The sequence below is a fragment of the Tamandua tetradactyla genome, chromosome 7, assembly GCF_023851605.1.
Source record: "Tamandua tetradactyla isolate mTamTet1 chromosome 7, mTamTet1.pri, whole genome shotgun sequence".
Classification (NCBI taxonomy): Eukaryota; Metazoa; Chordata; class Mammalia; order Pilosa; family Myrmecophagidae; genus Tamandua; species Tamandua tetradactyla.
Window position 1 is genome coordinate 132,686,096 of NC_135333.1, and position 20,411 is coordinate 132,706,506.

Genomic DNA, 20,411 nt, shown 5'->3' on the forward strand with positions numbered 1-20,411 from the left:
AGTGCTAGAGACTGAGAGTGGATATGAATAGCCTCTCTTGTTAAAATAGAACACCAAACCAGGTTTGATAAAATGAGAAATCTGGAAGATAAGTTTGTGTCTGTACTTACCAGCTCTTTCTCCTGGATTTTCCCTCTTCTTCCAGTTCTCTCATTTTGATTCTGGGTGTTAATTACCATCTTCAGCCCCAGGGACATATCCTGCCTTCTAAAAAATTGGCCAGACATGGGTGATGTGATGGTAGTTCAATGGCACAGTTCCTGCGTGCCATGCTGGAGACCCGGGTTCGATACCGGGTGCCTGCCTGCCCATGGAAAAAAAAAAAAAAAAAACAACGGCCAGACAAAACCGAATATCAGACCCCCTTCTAGTATTGCTGTCAGCACAGCTGAGATAAGTTGGAACAGTCAATGGATATCCTATTAAGAGGAAGTTAAAGGAAAATAAACATCAAAACTGTAAAAGCATCAGGCTGATGTAGGATGTATTCTTTCCTTCACCACTTTACCCAGCTCACAATATACACTCACCTTGGGTGGCCTCATATAAAGCCTTCTTTTCTAGCCCAGGCTCCCTTTTTCTCCTGAGCTCCCAGATTCATATTTCAGGTTGCTTAGGAACACCTTCATTTGGGTCCCGCAAACTCAACAGGTCCCCCCTCAGTGTTCCTTCTCTTATAATTCCCACACAGCTAATGGGATCTCTTAACTTCCTATATTGAATCACTAAGTTCTGATTCTATTTCCTAGGTATCTCTTGCTACACTCCTTTAGTTTGGCATTAGTCCCTCATTTTCTTTGAACTGGACCATTGCAGCAGCCTTCTATCTCATCTTGCCACTCTTCTGCACTCCAGTCTGCTCTCACACTGCACAATAGGCTTTCTAACATCCAAATCTGACCATATTACTACTATCCTTTAAACACTTAGAAGCTTCCCGCTGCTAATTGGATAAAAATAAAACTCACCACAGGATAAAGTACCAACACCTTATAAACAACTTTCCCCAATCTGGCATCATTTCTAGCCTCATCATCTTCCATTTCCCTTTCCCATTTTGAAAATTCACAGTTTATAGCTTTTAGCTTCCCCAGGGACTACAGGAACTTTTACCCTATTTTGCCTTTTTTCCATTTTGTTTCTCTCTGGTGGCAATATCTTTCTCTCCCTTCTTCAAGTGATGAAGGCCTACTAAATCCATCAAGTCTAAGCTCCCTAGGCAACCCCGTTAGCCTTTCCTGGCTTTTATCTGTTCAGCATTTTATCTATTATCTATTAAAATTTTTATGTATCTGGATCTCCCACTGGCTTGGTATGTAGGTGTTCAATAATTTTTGTGGAATGGTCTTTTAATAGGATCCAGTTTAACCTGTACCTCATCTGAAGGCTGTACTCTGAGAATCTTCCTTTTTAAGAAATTTGAGCTTCTTCTATCTATACTACTTGTCCTTTTCGGAGGATGAGTTCCCATCTCACAGGGTATCCAGAGAATAACAGCAGTGCTAAGTGAGGTTAAGGGCCTGTCCCTGGGAGCTAAAGAGGATTCACATTTCTGACATCTGCATATAAGACTAGGTCAGGAGGCTCAGGAATGCTGTTCTGTCCCCAGCTCCTCCCTCAACTGTGTTTCAACATAGGAGGGATCAAGAGAGATTTCCTCTTAGAATCATATTGATACAACCTCTCTTTTTCCCTTGCCCTGGAACCGTTTGCCCTAGACTCCAAGCAGAATACCTTAGTCAGGCAGCACATTTACATAGCTTAATATCCCTTATCAGCTTGGCATTACTTTTTTAGGGGGGTGGGTTGGTGCATGGTCCTGGAATTGAACCCGGTCTCTGGCATGGAAGGTGAGCATTCTACCACTGAACCACCCGTGCACCCCAACCTGTCATTACTTTTGTAGGTGACTAATCTCATTTTAACTCCTTGTTATAGTTTTTATTCTTATGATATTGCCATTTCTGACATTGTCCTAAAATTTCAGGAGATGCTTAACAGAGCCCAGAATGAACCGATTAAAAATGAGTACATTTTTATGTGGCTTTTGTGTCCTTTTGACATGACCTCATTAGTGTTGGAGCACTTCTTTCTGAAGTTGGAGCACTTCTTTCAGGTTCCTTGTATATTTTTTCCTGGCCCTGGCCCGGAATCAGTCAAACCTCCAAGGAGCCCTTGGTTCCTTTTAGTAGGGAATGGTTTTTAGAGTCCACATTCTGAGTGCTTAAGGGTATTTATTTCTGCTGAGTTGTCCTTATTTTTAAAACTATTTAGGGAGATATGAGAAGAAAAAAAAAAGATGAGTTCCTACTGGTATTTCCAATTTAAGTATATGATTTACAGATTAAAAAAACCCAATTTTTAAATTGTATACTTGTATTATTTTCTGTTGCACTGAAAACGTCTTCATTCCTTACAACATTAATATATTTATTTGCTTTATCTTATAGTATATGTGAGTTTCAAAAGAACACCAATATTATTAATGGCAATAATCCTACTGAATGAAGTTTAAGATTTCTTTGCAGCTCTATTTGCCCTTAGAATATATACTACCTTGGATGAACAGTCTTAATATTGTACTCTGAAGCAACTTGAGATAATTATTTTTTATGTGTTCTTATGCTACCGACTGGATATTCAGTTAGGTCCATTTCTTTTAGTTCATTTTCAATTTCTAGGGTTTATTTTTTCTTTTGATTTACTATTTACATTATTAATATAATTTATTCCAAAGTCAAAACTATGTAAGGTATACGCAGAAAAGTTTCGATTTTCCATTCTTGTCTCTTCCTGTTCCCTTCTTATAATTATTTTTGATTAGTTTTCAGTTTATCCATTCAGTGTTTTTTGTATGTTTGTTTTTAAACACAACAAAATTTATTTTCTCTTAGTTGTGGAGGCCAGACATCTGAAATCAGGGCCATCCAGTGTTTTTTTTTTTCTAAATATTAGCACATGCATACATCTTTATATATCCCCATACATCCTTTCCTTTCTCATTCCTCATTTATTTTTCTGTGATTTATACAAAAATTTTATTCCTTATGGCTGTGTAATATACCACTGAGTGGTTGTCATGGTTTAAGAATGACTCTTTATGTAGTGAAGACTAATATTTCTGAAATACTTAAGTCTTTCTCCTCCTGGAGAGATGAGGAAACAAGTTTTTTTTAAACTACCTTCAGATGGGAACAGTTTAATCTTTTCTTGAAACCCATTCTTCCAGAGAAGCAACCATTTGTCCATAGGATTTCTATGCCTTTCTACTCTAAGCTGCCAAGGAAGCGTTTAACGCAATTTGCAATGAAGCTTGTGTTTCATTATCTGCCAGCTTCCAAGCCGCCCTTCCCGAGGTTTCTTCCCACGAGGTGGGGCACTTGCCTCTCGCTGGTATTCTGCGCATTACACCCTGAGACTTGTTTCCTTTGGTGGGCCCTCTGTTTCCTCCAAGATCTTGAAAGAAGTCCGAAATCTCTGCCGCTGCTTGTGGCCTCAGGGCACCGTTGTTCACCTGCCGGCACCCGGTCCCCGGGCTCCACGGTTCGCAGGCGCAGGTGCGGTGAGCTGGCCTGGGCGCGGGAGCTAGGGCCGCCCCGCCTGCACGCGGTGATGCTGGGATTGGGGGCGGGAGCACCGCCTTCATCTCGGGAGCTCTGGCTCACCCGCTTGCTCCCGCCCTCTCTCCCCTCCCCGAACCCTCTCCTGCCTCAGTCGTGCAGGCTCCGCACTGCAGATGTCCGCCGGCCGGACGATTCCCGTGGTGCCCCGCAGCTCCCCTCGCTCCCCGAGCGCCTGCCGCTCTCGCTTCTCCCAAGGGGGGCCCTGACTGGGGCGGATTGTACTGATCCACCGCGCTTAGAGTCGTGCCACCCACCGGCAGTGGGACTGCGGCGGACGGTGGCCGCGCCGGAGCCTGGGGCGCTCTCGGATGCGGCAGGACAAGCTGACCGGCTCCCTAAGGCGCGGGGGGAAATGCCTGAAGCGGCAGGGCGGAGGTGGCGGTGGCGGCGTGGGCACCATCCTGAGCAATGTGCTCAAGAAGCGCAGCTGTATTTCCCGGACCGCGCCTCGGCTGCTTTGCACCCTGGAGCCGGGTGAGGACCTTGGGGCTGCAGATGGGGCACTTGAAAGTAGCGTGCCATCCCCCTCCTCCGCCTCCCTGCCCTCCCCTGAGCTGGCGCTGCTCTGGGTTCTGTCTCAGCGCGACTCCGCCTTGGCTGGGGAGCACTCGAGGGCCACCCAGAGCGTGGCATCTCAGCTTGGCGCCGACGGGGCTGGTCTGCCTGGGAGGGCAAAGCGCGGATGAGGGCCTTGGTGGGGGCAAACGATGGGCTGCTCTCCCCAGCTGTTCCTTGGCCCACGCTCTCCGGCCTGTTTGCTGTCCGGCCCTGCTTGTGCCTGGGGCTGCTGAAGAGCAGTACACTGGGCCTTCTCCCAAAGGTGGGGAAGTGCGGGCGGCTGCCTGGGGCATCAGAGGCTGTGCCACCTATTGTGCTGTGGGTTCGCAGGAAACCAGAGCTTCAAAGAGGTGTGAAGGGTGAAGGGTGGAGGGTGTTTAGGCAGTGGTTTGGCTATAGGGTCGGAGAGAAAAGGAGTAGCTGCGAAGGAAATATCGGTTGTATTTTCTTGAGGATACCGGAGGCTTGAGTGCTGGGGTCAGCGCACCTGGAGCCTTTAATTTAGGTGTCGGGATGGGTAGCGGGCGGGAAACACTTAGAGCAAGCTGGAGAACCTTTCTACAAGTAAGGTCTGGGAGGGCGCCCGGCCTTGCCAGGGTAGGCCTTTTTTTCTTTCTTTCTTTCTTTCTTTTTTTTTTTTTTCCTGTGAGCATGTGTTTATACATCCCTGCATCTCCCAGCTACATAACTCCGCGTCTATTCCACCACCGTGCCTCACTCCCCAGGGTTTTTACAGCGCGGCCCAGGCGCAATCACAGGGAGATTTCTGACAAGGGGGGCCGCAGAGGGAACCAACTGCACTCGTCCACCAAGCCTTGGTGCTCACTTGTCCTTGGAGTAGTACCAGCGGGGCTCCAGGCAGGTTCATCATCCCCACCCTACCCCATCCTCCACCGGTACACCCCTAGTGCCTTCCTGGACCCGCCGTTCCTGGAGCTGATGGGGAAAATCCGTGGAGACACCGAATTCAAAGGGTGGAATGCATCCCGGCCTTTCTGAACCGCGTGGCTTCTTTGTTTTTCTACCCAAGGAATTGTCTAGCTGCCAGAGACTGTAATATTTATTCACTATTCTTCTTTACCTTTTTTTTTTTTTCTGGATCTCCTTCCCACTTTAAAAATAAGTGGATTCAGAATAACAGTGTCTATCAGATGAAACACAAACCTTTTTTCCTCCCTGCTCGATTGGAGGAAAAAGGATGAAAATGACCTGATTTAAGCTTTTGGGTATAGACCTCAAATGGTCAATTCCAGTTAAATCCTCTGACGCATTTTTGGTCATGAGAAAATAGTTGTGGCTTTGACTAACTAACCCCAGCCTGATTTCAACACGGAAAGACAATTGGTATGGCGCCCAGCAGGTGCTCGGAAAAAGTCTAGGGAGCATAATGGGAGTTTGAGGCTTCTTGTGAGGTAAGAAGAGATCTGGGCAGGACCGAATTTCCTGGTTTTTGTTATAATAAAGCAAACGTCATGACTATGTGTTCCTGCATTCAGTACCTCGGATCTGGATAGCTGCCTCACAACCGGGTCTGTTCCCTCCTGCCTTAAAGAACCGGCTAGGTAGGGCTTGGAGGCACTTTGTGGCGATTACATTACCCCTTTGCACTGGGGCAGGACTTTGAGAGATGTGAATCCACAGAGTACTTAATATACCTTTGGAGAAGAAAATCTTATCTATCCTGGAAGAGTATGGTCCTGAAGCTTTGAAAGAAATACCAAGACATTGATGGGATGCCTGGGATTCTCTACCACAGCTTTGACTTTAGACCTGTAGGACCCAGCTGGTGTATTTACAGCACTCTTCCAGGCCTCTAACAAAGTAATCTGCATACTGTCAAGGACTTAGGAAAATCGGACATCTCCTTTCAACTTCTTTACTCCATAAATAGGAGTTTGAAAAAACAGTTTATTTTGTTACTATTTTATGCATTCTGAAGATTGTTCCTATCCATCTATGAGCGCTGGGGTTTGAGAGGGCTGTGGAGAGGTTCTCAATATACTTTCTCTTCAGTCAACATCTTAGAAGCAAAAATGTCATCATTTGACTTTTTAAAATTTTAAAACTGAACGCTATTGTTAAAGTTTGATATTTATTGGCCCTTAAACTGTTTTATTCTTTTTTTTTGGCATGGGCAGGCACTGGGAAATGAACCCGGGTCTCTGGCATGGCAGGCTAAAAGTTTGCCACTGAGCTAGCCACCATTGCACCGCCCGGCCCTTAAACTTTTATGTAATATCTTCTAAAAAGTGATTTAAAGAATGTCGTTTAATTGATTTTGAATTATAGAAAAGAATATTTAGTATTTTCAGATCTGATTTTTTTTTTTTTTTTTAACATGGGCAGGCACCGGGAACCGAACCCGGGTCCTCTGGCATGGCAGATAAGCATTCTTGCCTGCTGAACCACCGTGGCCCAGATCTGATTATTTTTTGTAGGATTTCATAGAAATAAGAATTGTGTCATGTCATCACACTTAATAACAACAGTATATATTTTTAATATGGAATTCTACTTAATAAGTCTAATATCAGAATTAAATAAATAGTCTGTATATCTTCTCACATTTATTTGCTTTTATTCTATAAACCTGGAATTTGAGTCAAAGAAGTTTATCCAGTGTTGCATATTATTTGGAATTAGAGTTCACGTCTGCTTTTTAGCTTCTATTGTATAATTTAACACACACACTGTTCTATCTTTTTTTTTTACATGGGCAGGCACCAGGAATCGAACCCGGGTCCTCGGGCATGGCAGGCAAGCATTCTTACCTGCTGAGCCACCGTGGCCCACCCTGTTCTATCTTTAATGAATAAGAATATCAAGACAGAATTTAAAATATATGAAATCTCCAAATGGAATTGTTACAGTGGAATATTCCATAAGAGGAAAGTCAATAATATAATTTAAAAAACTTTTGATATTCCACCTAAAGTTCTTTAATAGGCTTATTTGATGCAAATATCCTAGATAAACAGTTTCTACAAGTAGAGAATTCTCTTTCTAAATTTCACAAATATTAAAACTCTGTGCTGTGTGATTTGCAATGCTGTTAATCACCCCAGCAGTCCTCTGAGATAGACATTATTAGTCCCATTTTAAAAATAAAGAAATTAAGGTTTAGACAGCCTAAATAATTTGTCCCAGTGTAGGAACCAAAGTTGAATGGAGGTCTTTGTGACTCCAAGGCCTATGCTATCATTTTTGGTTTTGTTTTCCCCTATTAAAGGCAGCTGTGGAAATCGCAATCCAGCTGCATTTTATAGCTGTAGGGTATTTTCCTATTTTAATAATCAATAGTCTTACTTTTTTCATTTAACAAAATTGATAAAATTTAGTGGAAGAGGTTAAAAATATCCAGTAATTCAGTAGAACCAGGTTAATTTTTACTTTTATTTTTGAAAAAACTTATCTTCTCCAAAATAACAGCTATTTATTTATTTTTCTTTTAGGGGTTGATACAAAGTTGAAGTTCACTCTCGAGCCATCTTTAGGCCAGAATGGTTTTCAGCAGGTAACTTTATTTTTGGTTTTGGTACCCTGAGATATAGTCTCAAAGTGAGAATATTAACATGTTTTGTTATGCATAAGAGGTTGAGTCTGTTTTGAAAATTATAGATGATATCATAGATGAAATAACATGAAGCTGCAAGTAGCCTGGGTTTGTAGTTGGAATGAAAAAGTTTGTACTTCTATTAATAGTCAAATGTGAAAGTAAGTTTAAAAACCACGCATTTATTATTTGGAACCCATGTTTTAATTTCTGAACCAGAACTTCCCAGCCAATGTGTTTGTGCTGCAGATGGGTCACAAGTGTGTTAAGGGGGCCTGATGGATGGGTCTTGGGTCAGGGGCAGTCATAGCCCCCAGACCACTCACATCTGGCTGGAAAAAACTTTGATTGCCCCAGTGTGCTAAATAAATTTTACCAAACTCTGTGGGTGCCAAGATGAGAAATGTTGAGACATGCTTATCTAGGTCACTATTATCACTTCCCTAAAATTTCTTCTTTGTACCTAGTGGTATGATGCTCTCAAGGCAGTTGCTAAACTATCAACAGGAATACCAAAGGAATGGAGGAGAAAGGTAAGGAGGAGTCACAGGTCTAGAATATAAAAGGACCAGCACTCTGTCCCTCTGAAGTATCTAGAATGTCAAAAAGTATATTCTGGATTTAGTAATTTGAAACCTGTCTTTTTCATTACTAATTCATTTAGCAAGTATCTTATCGATTATCTACTTTGTGTCTGGGTCTGTTCCAGGTATTGGAGATATAACAGTGGGAAGAAATCCAGAAAACTTTTTATCCTCATGTTGCTTATGATGAATAAAATATAAAGTATGTCAGATGGGGATAAGTGTTATGGATAAAAATAAAGCTGGGAAAGAGATATGGAGAGTGTGGGGGAATGGGAGTAAGGAGTTGAATTTTAAATAGAAAAGGAAAGGGAGGCCTCACAGAGAAGGTGGCATTGAATAAGGCCTGGGAGGGGTGAGGAGTGAGCCGTGGAGCCACCTGGGGAATGAACATTCTAGACAGAGGCAACAGCCAAGGCACCCTAAGGTTTTTTGTTTTTATTTATTCATTTACTTATTTTTACTGAGAAATCTTCACACGCATACTTTCTATGCATGGTGCACAATCAGTGGCTCACAAATCATCGCATAGTTGTGTATTTTTTTAGAGCATTTGCATCACCCCAGAAAAAGAAATTAAAAAGAAACAAGAAAAATCTCATAAATACCATACGCCTTAACCCAACCTCTCATCGATCACAAGTGTTTCCACTTAACCAATTTATTTTACCCTTTGTCCCCTATTTATTTATTTATTTATTCATCATCTGGCCATACCCTGGATATAGGGAGCATCAGACACAAGGTTCTCACAATCCTACAGTCACATTATAAATATTATATCTTTATACAACTGTCTTTAAGAATTTAGTCTACTGGAACACAGCTCAACAATTTCAAGTAATTCCCTCTAGCTACTCCAATACACCATATACTAAAAAGGAATATCTATATAATGCATAAGAATGACCTCCAGGATAACCTCTAGACTCCGTTTGAAACCTCTAAGCCACTGAAACTTTTTTTTTTTTCTCATTTCTCTCTTCCCCCTTTTGGTCAAGAAGGCTTTCTCAAATCTCTTGAATGCTGGGTCCTGGCTGATCCAGGTTTTCTGTCCTACCTTACCAGGGAGATTTACACCCTTGGGGCACTCTGAGGTTTTTGCATCTCAGGAAGATTCAAGAAAGAAGAGGTTGGGATGGCAAGAGCACAACGAATGAGGGGGAAAGCAAAAGGAGAAAGGGTCATAGATGTAATCTGGTGGGATGGGAGAGTATCAGATGATCTACGACCTTGTTGATCGTAGCAAACTTGGGTTTTTGTCCAGTGTGAGATGAGAAGCATTGGAAAGTTTTGAGCAAGGGAGTGGCATAATCTCATATAGGCATATATTTTAACGCAGTTTTAATGAGATATATTCACATACCATACAAACCATCTCAAATGCAATCACTGGCTCACAGTATCATCACATAGTTGTGTATACATTCCCATGATCAAATTTAGAACATTCATTACTCCAGAAAAGAAATAAAAAGAAAGCACAAATCTTCCCAAATACCTTCTCCCCCTCCTATTATTGATCCATAGTATTGTGGGACAATCTGTGTGGTATTATGTGGTACATGTGTTTCTGTTGATGAAAGAATATTAAAATATTACTGTTAACTATAACTCCTTGTTATAGTGTTATACGTTTGCTCTAGTTCATGAAATAACTTTTTAATATTTGTACAGTTACTCATGGACATAGTCCATCACAAGATCCATTGTTATACAATCCCATGTTTTCACTTCCAACTTTCCTTCTAGTGACATACATGATTTAGGTAGATTTTGAAGAATGAATTGGCATCTGTTTCCTGTTGGACTGATTATGGGATATAGGGATGTCAAGGATGGTGTTAAGTTCCTTAATAGAGTAAGTGGAAGAGTAGAGTTACTGTTTACTCAAATGGGCGGAGCAGGTATATGTGTGTGTGTGTTTGCATGTGTGTATGTATCAATATAGGTATAGTTGGGCAGGTGGAGTGGCTGTGTATTAGGAGGTTGGTTTTGGATCTGTTAAGGTTGAGATGCCTATTAGCTATCTAAATTGAACTTGTCAGGTAGGCATTTGGACATATGATTGTTATGCTAGGAAACAGTCTGACTGGAGTGATTCGTCAGTGTTATTCCTGCCAAACTAGGTTCAAATGCCAAAATGTAAATGCTTTCTTAAGAAATTAACTTAGAAATCTAGTTTTAATACTCTAAGGATTTGGACATTCTGGATCCCTCAAAACATACAGTTTTTTTATTTTTTTATTAATTTTTTAATTTTTTAAAAATGTTTACAAATGCAAACATTCTTAACTTATGATCATTCCATTCTACATAACCAGTAATTCACAATATCATCATATAGTTGCATATTCATCATCATGATAATTTCTTAGAACATTTGTGTCAACTCAGAAAAAGAAATAAAAGGAAACAGAAAAAAATTCATATGTACCATACCCCTTACCCCTCCCTTTCATTGATCACTAGCATTTCAATCTAAGTTTATTTTAACATTTGTTCCCTCTATTATTTATTTTTATTCCATTTGTTTTACTCATCTGTTGAGAAGGTAGATAAAAGGAGCATCAGACACAAGGTTTTCACAATCACACAGTCACATTGTGAAAGCTATATCATTATACTATCATCTTCAAGAAACATGGCTACTGGAACACAGCTCCACATCTTTAGGCAGTTCCCTCCAGCTTCTCCATAACATCTTAACTAACAAGGTGATATCTGCTTAATGGGTAAGAATAACCTCCAGGATAACCTCTCGGCTCTGTTTGGAATCTCTCAGCCATTGACACTTTATTTTGTCTCATTTTGCTCTTCCCCCTTTTGGTCGAGAAGGTTTTCTCAATGTCTTGATGCTGAGTCTCAGCTCATTTTAGGGGTTTTCTCAATCCCTTGATGCTGAGTCTCAGCTCATTCTAGGATTTCTGTCCCACGTTGCCGGGAAGATCCACACCCCTGGGAGTCATGTTCTGCATAGACAGGGGGAGGGCGGTGAGTTTGCTTGTTGTGTTGGCTGGAGAGAGAGGCCACATCTGAGCAACAAAAGAGGTTCTCTTGAGGGGTGACTGTTAGGCCTAATTTTAAGTAGGCTTGACCTATCCTTTGTAGGGTTAAGTTTCATACGAACAAACCCCAAGATTGGGGGCTCAGCCTATTGCTTTGATTGTTTGCACTGCTTGTGAAAATATCAAGAATTCAACTTGGGGAAGTTGAATTTTCCCCCTTTTGCACCATTCTCCGAAGGGGATGTTCTAGTTTGCTAGTTACCAGAATACAATATACCAGAAATGGAATGGCTTATAAAAAGGGGAATTTAATAAGTTACTAGTTTACAGTTTTAAGGCCAAGAAAATATCCCAATTAAAACAAGTCTGTAGAAATGTCCAATCAAAGGTATCCAGGAAAAGATACCTTGATTCAAGAAGGCTGATGAAGTTCAGAGTCTCTCTCTCTCAAGTGAGAAGGTACACGGAGAACATGGTCAGGGCTTCTCTCTTGGCTGGAAGGGCACATGGTGAACATGGCATCATCTGCCAGCTTTCTTTCCTGGGCTTCTGGTTTCATGAAGCTCCCCGGCAGGTGTTTTCCTTCTTCATCCCCAAAGCACTGGCTAGTGGACTCTCTGCTTTGTGGTGCTGCAGCATCCTCTGCTCTCTCTAAATCTCCTTCATTCTCCAAATGTTTCCTCTTTTATAGGACTTCAGAAGCTAATCAAGACCCACCCAAATGGATGGAGACTTGTCGTCACCTAATCCAGTTTATCAACCACTGGAGGTGATCCAATCACAGACTCACACATACAATATTGAATAGGGATTATTCTGCCTTTATGAAATGGTATTTTGATTAAAACATGGCTTTTCTAGGGGGGACACATCCCTTCAAACCAGCACAGGGGACTTTGCAAATACTTTTTTATTCACTGTTCAAATCACTCTGGGATTTATCGGAGTATCGCACTGGACATACCAACAAAATCTCATGCCCTACTCAAGGTTCCATGTATTTATGGTGTTCAATTAAGCTGTCTACATAAGTTATATTAGGAAATGCACTAGTCAGAATATAAATTTTGTACCAAATAAACATTTTTTTTTGCTGTAGTCTCATACATAATTTAAAATTTTTAAATATTAATTGCTATCAGTTTTCAACACCCTGCAGTAAGGACATTCCTATGTTCTTCCTCCTACAAAAACATTTTTAAAATTTGTACATTTAGTCACTCTCGTTATACTCTCTAGGTATTCCTAGATTATACCATCTCAGTCTTTAAGTCACTATCATTATACACTCTGGGCATTCCTAGATTACACCATCTCAGTCTTTATTTTCTGTCTTTCCTGATTTCATTTGTGCCCCCAGCCCTCCTCCCTCTATCATTCTCACATTCAGCTTCATTCAGTGTTCTAACATTATTGTATTACAGGCAGGTAGTATTGTGCTGTCCGTTTCTGAGTTTTTACAATCAATCCTGTTGTACAATCTGTATCCCTTCAGTTCTAATTACCCAATATCTTACCCTATTTCTATCTCCTGATGGTCTCTGTTAACAATGAAATTCTCCAAGTTTATTTACTAATGTCAGTTCATATCAGTGAGACACACAGTATGTGTCCTTTTGTTTCTGGCTAATCTCACTCAGGATAATGTCTTTAAGGTCCATCTATGTTGTTATGTACTTCATAACTTTATTCTGTCCTATAGCTGCATAATATTCCATCATATGTATATACCACAGTTTGTTTAGCCACTTGTCTATTGATGGACATTTTGGCTGTTCCCATCTCTTTGCAGTTGTAAATAATGCTGCTATAAACATTGGTGTGCAAATGTCCGCTTGTGTCCTTGCCCTCATGTCCTCCGAGTAGATACCTAACAATGGTATTGCCAGGTCATATGGCAATTCTTTATTTAGCTTTCTGAGGAACCGCCAGACTGCCTTCCACAGGGGTTGTACTATTTGATGTTCCCACCAACAGTGGATAAGTGTGCCTCTTTCTCCACATCCTCTCCAGCATTTGTTGTTTTCTGTTTTATTGATAATGGCCATTCCGGTGGGTGTGAGATGATATCTTATTGTGGTTTTGAAAATATACAGTTTTTAAAATGGCATTATTATATATATTTTTCAGAGACAGCTTTTCAGGATAAGGTAATCAAAGGTTAAAAAAATCCAGTGACTTTTTAAAAAAAAAGAAAAGAAAAGCCAGTCTGTCTCTGTGTGTGGTGGTGGTGATGATGGTGGTAGTGGGGGAGGGAAGATAATTTAAAGACAAGAAAATTCAGTGACAAAAAAAAAAAAATAGTTCCTTCTCTGTGAATGACCAGCATAGGGAACAGTTCAGTACCAAGTATAGTATGCTTATAAAATAATTAAGCTAACTTCCTTGACATGAAATAAAATTTGAATTTTTTTTGTTTGTTTTCTTAACAGTATCCCCAATGCCTTAATCAGTGCTTGGCTCTGTAGTAGGAGTTCAATAAATATTTATTGTATGAATAAATGAAAGACCCAGATGGTGCAGTTCAGTACAGAAAGCATTCAGAAAGGCTGCTGTAGATTTCTACATGTGAGCTATATCTGCCTAGGAACAGTTCCCATTTTCTTGTTAGATGCAATAACTCTTTTTCAACAAAGAAAGGTGAAATTATGTATTCTACTTTAGCATATTTCTTTATTTATGTAATATTTTAGGTTTGGCTGACCTTGGCAGATCATTATTTGCACAGTATAGCCATTGATTGGGACAAAACCATGCGCTTCACTTTCAATGAAAGGAGTAATCCTGATGATGACTCGATGGGAATTCAGATAGTCAAGGTAATACCCCTGAGCTTGACCTGTTGTCTTAAATTAGAAGAACTGTAAGTGCCAGATGTTTCCTGGACAGATGTGAAATGTTTCTTACAGTCTGAATGTCTATGTATTTTTTCCCCCTCTTCATTTCATTAGTTACTAGTTTTTTTTTTTAAGGGAACCTTGACTAGCTCTTGTCTTCATGAATTTTAATGTTACCATTAAAACATTTTTGTGAATTAGCTTCCATTCATGTTCAATTTATTTATTTTCCTCAGGGGGTAAGAAATTGAAATCCCTTTTTGTCCCCTGTAGCATGGGTCAGTACTGCCAACTGAATTTTTACATAAAAGCCAGTGATTGAGAAAATTAATGTATAATTTATATCAGAATAATTTGGCTCTTATTAGGTTCTTTGATAATTTCTTAGCTGTCAGTTTATAAAGATAGATTGACTGGCAGATCTACATCAAATCAGATGGTTTAGAGTTCAAGCCAATTGTGGAGGCAGTTGTAATCTGCCTACCTGGATTGTAACAGTTGATTAGAGCCTGGTGCTAAAGCTAAGGACACTAATTTGATTTGATTTCAGTATTATTCCCTTACATGAACCTTTAGCACATAGTTTTTTATTTTATATGAATACATTACAGTGTGATACTAAGCTAGGGCATTAAAAGGAAAATTGTTTAATATAAATTTTGGCCACCGGAAAATGACTAATTTTTGATAGATTCAAAGATAATTTTTTCAGGACTAACTAAAACGAACTGCTTTCTTACCTAACCTGGTCAGTTGCAGACAAATACTAAAAATTATGGAATCTACCTTGTATGCTTGAAAAGGCTTTGCATCATTCAAATTTTAGCTGTTTGAAATTTTAGAATATGTTTCAGAGAAGATGTATTTAATATTTGAAATATTTTCTTTCCGTTTCAAGTTTGTGAATTAAGGCAGTGCACTTTTTATAATTATCATGCTATTAAGAGGATCTTTTATTTTCTCGTTGAAGTGAATGCCATGTCAGTAAAATGACTACGACTTTTGAAAATCATAGTTTCTGCAGAGTAACTAAATTATAGATATTGCCCTCATTAAATATTGAAGTGTAGCAAAGATTTCTGTCCTTCTTACATAAACTTAATTTAAGTAGAATGATTTTTATGTCTTGGGATCTGTGATAGAGACTACAGTTTTTCCTGTTTTGATTTTGCTTTTTAATATTATTTGGAGTTTTGATAGTTAAATATTTTACCATTTTTATAGAAAGAAACTAGGGCTAGCTTTTATCATACATGTGTTGAAATGACTACTGTGTTAACTGAAGCATGTTAAATAAACTGTCAATTCATATATAATCATAACGTGAGTTTTATTAATTCTGAGGAACATTTTTGTTAATGTCAGAAGTACTTTAAATAGAAACTTTGCCTGGTTGAGATTCACCATTCATGTGCCTCTTAGACAACATATTAGAAAACGTTTAAAAAACATTGTTTTGGTTCATACATGTAAGTTGCCTATATATTTTTGAAAGTAAAATCCATGTTGATAATTTTATTTAATGGTGAGGCGAAGAAATAACTAAAGACATCATTTAGGGGGAGAATATTTTCAACAATATTAAATTATTTCCCTCCCATTTTAGGATCTTCATCGCACAGGCTGCAGTTCTTATTGTGGCCAGGAAGCTGAGCAGGACAGGGTTGTGCTGAAACGGGTCCTGCTGGCCTATGCCCGATGGAACAAGAACGTTGGTTACTGCCAAGGCTTTAACATCCTGGCTGCGCTGATTCTGGAAGTGATGGAAGGCAATGAAGGGGATGCACTGAAAGTGAGTGTCGGACTCTGTAGAAAGCAACTTCACTCTTCTGAGAGTGAAGAAATGGCACTATGATTTCTCTTCCTTTATGCTCCACCTTCTTCCCAGGTGTTTGCCACACTTTAGCAGTTATCCATGCTTGCATCTTCCCAGGCTGAGGCTAAGTCAAATGAGAGGCTAAGCTATTTGCCAAATGGGAGGAGATTGAGTATGTTTTTAGTGTTACTTATAAGACACCACATTTTTAAGACAAATTAAGTAACAGATGTATATATTTTCCATTCCTGTGTAGCAAATTAACTGTTTGAAATAGCAAGCCTTTATTATTTCACAGTTTCTTTGAGTCAAGAATCTGGTCATGGATTAGCTGGATTCCTCTGGCTCAAGGTATTTCAGAAGGTCACATTCAAACTGTTGACATGGGCTGCAGTCTCATCTAAAGGCTCAGTTGGTGGAGCATTCACTTCCAATTTCCTTTACTTGGTTATTAGCAGGATTCATTCATTTCCTAGGAGGCTGTTGGATTGAAGTTCCTCCCTGGCTGTTGGCTGGAGGTGTCTCTTAGTTCCTTTCCATGGTATCAGATAAAGACAATGAGTTTTCTGCCCAATGCAATCAATGACCAATTCCTGAGACACCAGGGTTTCAAAAATGTGTCTCCCTGAACTGCAGTAACTCTGATAGTTTTATAGTATTAAAAGGCTTTAGGATAATGAGCACAATGGCTCTAGGTGATATAATTAGAGGTGACGTAATTATTGAGCATTCATAGATTGATTCCATACTTAGTCAGAAAATGTGTAAGAAAATGGCAGCCTTAATATGATGATGGACTGATTTTTGGTATTATGATGAGGTATAAGTGTCTTACAGGTTAAAGTCTAAGCTACGGTGCATGTCAGGCGGGCCCATTTTGGTTAGGTCCAGCTTCAGTTATCAAGATAAATTTGGGCTTGGGATGGTCCAAAGTTCTGGGCTGACTCACGACCCTTCATTAATAAACATTTGGGGTGCTCTTTAGTGATCATAAGACTCTAAAGTTACAAAAAACAAATAAAATGGGTACAAGTAGAGATTAGTCACAAGGTTTTAAATCACACACAGTGGCATGGGATAAAGGCTGTATAATCATTAGCACCAATCAAGGCAGCTGGATTACAGTTCAGATATTTCAGTTATTTCCCTGTCTAATATATCAGAAAGCAAAACGGAATATCTATATTAATGATTCAGTAATCATAATCATCCCTTAAATCCTCACTTCTCAGTTACAGCCATGTAGGCCTTTCCAGTTTAGAACCTGGTGGCTAGCTTCCCTCAGAGTGAACAAGAGAGTAATAGAGAGCAAGCAACACAGAAGAGATTACATTACAGGTTTGTAACCTAATATGAGGAGTGACATTCCGTAGTTTTTGCCATATTCTGTGCCATATTCTAAGCCAGTCACCAGGTCCAGCTCGTACTCAAGAGGAAGGGATTGTGTGAAGGTGTGACTAGGAGAAGGTGGGGGTCACTGTTGCTATCTCAGAAGCTGCCTACCGCATGAATAACGCTTAATTCTGGTTGAATCTGTGATGGAAGATATTTACATGGAGAAAAGTTATGGAAGTGAATTATAGTTAATATTTTTCAATCTTTGAAGCCTGGGACCTTCATTAGTTAAAAAAAAAAAGAATTCTGGAAACACTTAATTTAAGCTTGGCAGTCTGAATGTGAAACACCAGAAGTATAGTCTTTATGAAAAATGAAGCATTTCAGATGTGGAGGAGGGCCACTGCTTTGTTTACTTAGGGCACAGTGGGGATAGTAATTCATGTTTGAACCATTGAACTGCTGTTGATTGCAGTGCTTTGTGATGTTTGGAATGGATACTTAGTCTTTGCATTTAAGAGGCTTCCCACCTCCCTCTTTGTTGTGTGAATACCCTTGTGATATTTGTAATCATTGACTAATGTGATATGGAAAAATAAACAGTGTTTCCTTGGTTTACACTCATCATAGTGAAGTTAATTATAATTCCATCCTAACATGATCTAAATCTGTATTTAGCCTCTCACTTTTTCCAATCAAGTGCTTAAGGAAATAGCTTTGAAGCTATTTGTACATCAAATAGGAAAAAAAAAAAAGGCCACAACAAACTGAATTCATGAGTTTAAAACAATTTTTTTATTAAGAAGCAATTTTGTTCACTTAGTCTAACAGCTTACTTCGATTTTTTTCAGATGTAATTTTTATGGCCATAAAATAAGAACCATTCTGTTGAAAAGTTGGAATATGGGATTGAGGTTAGAGGGTAGGGGAGAGAGGTTTGGGGAAGGAGAAATACAGGTCAGTCAGATCATGAAAGGGCTCAGTGAATACTTGAGAAACTAGAAATTCATGTAAAAAGATGGATTTGATAAAGCTGAGAAACTGAATATTTATATTTCTTTTTTTTTAAGAGAGACGTTGTAGTTTTACAGAAAGATCATGCACAAAATAGAGTTCCCATATATCTGCCTCCATTTTTGACATTTTGCATTAGTGAGGTACATTTGTTAGAAATGTTGACAAAATATAATGCAGTATTAACTATAGTCCGTAATTTTTATTAGGGTTCACTATTTATGTTGTGCAATCCTATGGGTTTTTGTTGTTGTTGTTGTTCTAGCAACATATATGCCACCTAAAATTTTCCCTTTTAACCACATTCAGATATATAATTCAGTGGTTTAATTACATTCACAATGTTGCTTTTACCATGTATTATATACATGGTAAAAAAACCCGAATTTTTCCATCAATTTGAACAAACTCCCCATGAGTTAAGAATTAGTTCCCCATTTCTTACCCCCACTGGCCCTTGGTAACCTATAGCTTAGTTTCTGACTCTTATGAATTTACCTATTATAAGTCTTTCATATCAGTGAGATCATATAGTATTTGTCCTTTTGTCTGGCTTATTTCATTCATTCTTTTTCATGGCCGAATAATATTCCATTGTATGTATTTACCATAGTTAGTTTATCCATTCATCTGTTGATGAACATTGGGTCACTTCCATGTTTTGGCAGTTGTGCATAATACCACTATGATTATCAGTGTGAAAATACCTGTTTGAGTTCCTGTTTTCAGTTCTTTTGGGTATATACCTAGATGTGGGATTGCCAAGTAATACGGTAATTCTGTACTTTCTAAGGAACTGCAAACTGTCTTCCGCAGTGTATCATTTTACATTCCCATCAACAATGAATAAATGTCCCTATTTTTCCACATTTGTAGGTTTTTTTTTATATTAGCCTTTCTAGTGAAAGTGAAATGGTATCTCATTGTGATTTTGATTTGCATTTCCGTAAAGGCTAATGACGATGAGCATATTTTCATGTGCCTATTGAACATCCATATACTTTCTTTGGAGAAATATCTATTCAAGTCTTTTGCCCATTTTGAAATTGGATTGGTTAATTAGATAAAGCTGAGGAATTGAATATTTATATTTCTACCCTCAAGGAAATGAGCATTGTGGGATGAGATGACATCATCATGATTTAGTAGATGTTATGGTTGGTCATTTAAAATGCAGGGGAAAGTTGGTTTCATGGAGAATCACTTCTAATGAAGAGAAAAAATTGGGTGTCAGTGTTTTTCCAGCTGCTATTTTGGCCTTTCCAAGTTGTAATTACTAGATTAATACATAGTTTGGTAGAAATAGGTAAGTATTTTCCATATTTTCAACACTTACTGTTTCTTCTTAGTAATGGTTTATTATGAGTTTGAAACTCTCCATTATATTTCTTAATGTTTTTTTTTTTTCAAGTTCTCGTGTTTGGTCTCTGAAGTTGAATTAGTGGGTGGAGAGAATGAATTGGCTCTTATGTCTGACCTTGAGTTGCCTTTAGAAAGACTTTCATTACAATGATAATTGAAAAAATATTTTTGTTTTTTCTTGTTTTCATGTAATTTTAAGAATCAATTTCTTCATGAAAACTTAAGTATTTTTCTCAGTATTACTCATCTTCAGATGAAACGTACAATAGTAGATAGATTGTTACCTTTAAATTTTGCCTTCATGAGCCTGTAAATCCCTCTTCTCTTGACCTGTAGAGTCCTAGGTGCCTACCAGGACATTCTTCTTTGCTGGGAGTCTGTTCCTCCCTTCATCTGCCCAGCCTCCTCAGGACCCCCTCCTTCTTCACAGAAAGAATGTACTTCTTTTTTTTATTGCTGAACTTCTCTTTTCAAGGTGATGATATATTACCTAATTATAACCTCACAGGCTCTAACGAGGCCGTCTGGAGATTACACACACACATACCTTCTTGTTTACTTACTCAAAAGTATGAGCCTAATGGTAGAAATTACAAGTTGGAGATGAGAGGGAAATGGTCATTTGGCAGGTATGGGAGATAATTTTTTGGATGATGGGTTTTTGCATTATCCTGAAAATCAAAATGTGAGGCAGCGACTACTTGGCTAACATAGAGGGCCT

The 20,411-nt window shown here is 39.1% G+C and overlaps 1 protein-coding gene across 8 annotated transcripts in view; it reads left to right on the forward strand.

Moving 5' to 3' along the window:
* The window catches only part of TBC1D30 (TBC1 domain family member 30), a 249,775-nt gene that overhangs the window by 72,232 nt on the left and 157,132 nt on the right, over positions 1-20,411 (forward strand). For 6 of the 8 annotated variants that reach the window (XM_077111315.1, XM_077111317.1, XM_077111316.1 and 3 more), the window contains exons 3-6: positions 7,634-7,695; positions 8,202-8,267; positions 14,020-14,145; positions 15,770-15,955. In XM_077111315.1, the coding sequence (XP_076967430.1) occupies positions 7,634-7,695; positions 8,202-8,267; positions 14,020-14,145; positions 15,770-15,955 (440 nt within the window). Of the gene's footprint in view, positions 1-3,916; positions 4,098-7,633; positions 7,696-8,201; positions 8,268-14,019; positions 14,146-15,769; positions 15,956-20,411 lie in introns of those variants that run through there. The other 2 variants (XM_077111312.1, XM_077111313.1) reach the window with 1 other exon arrangement.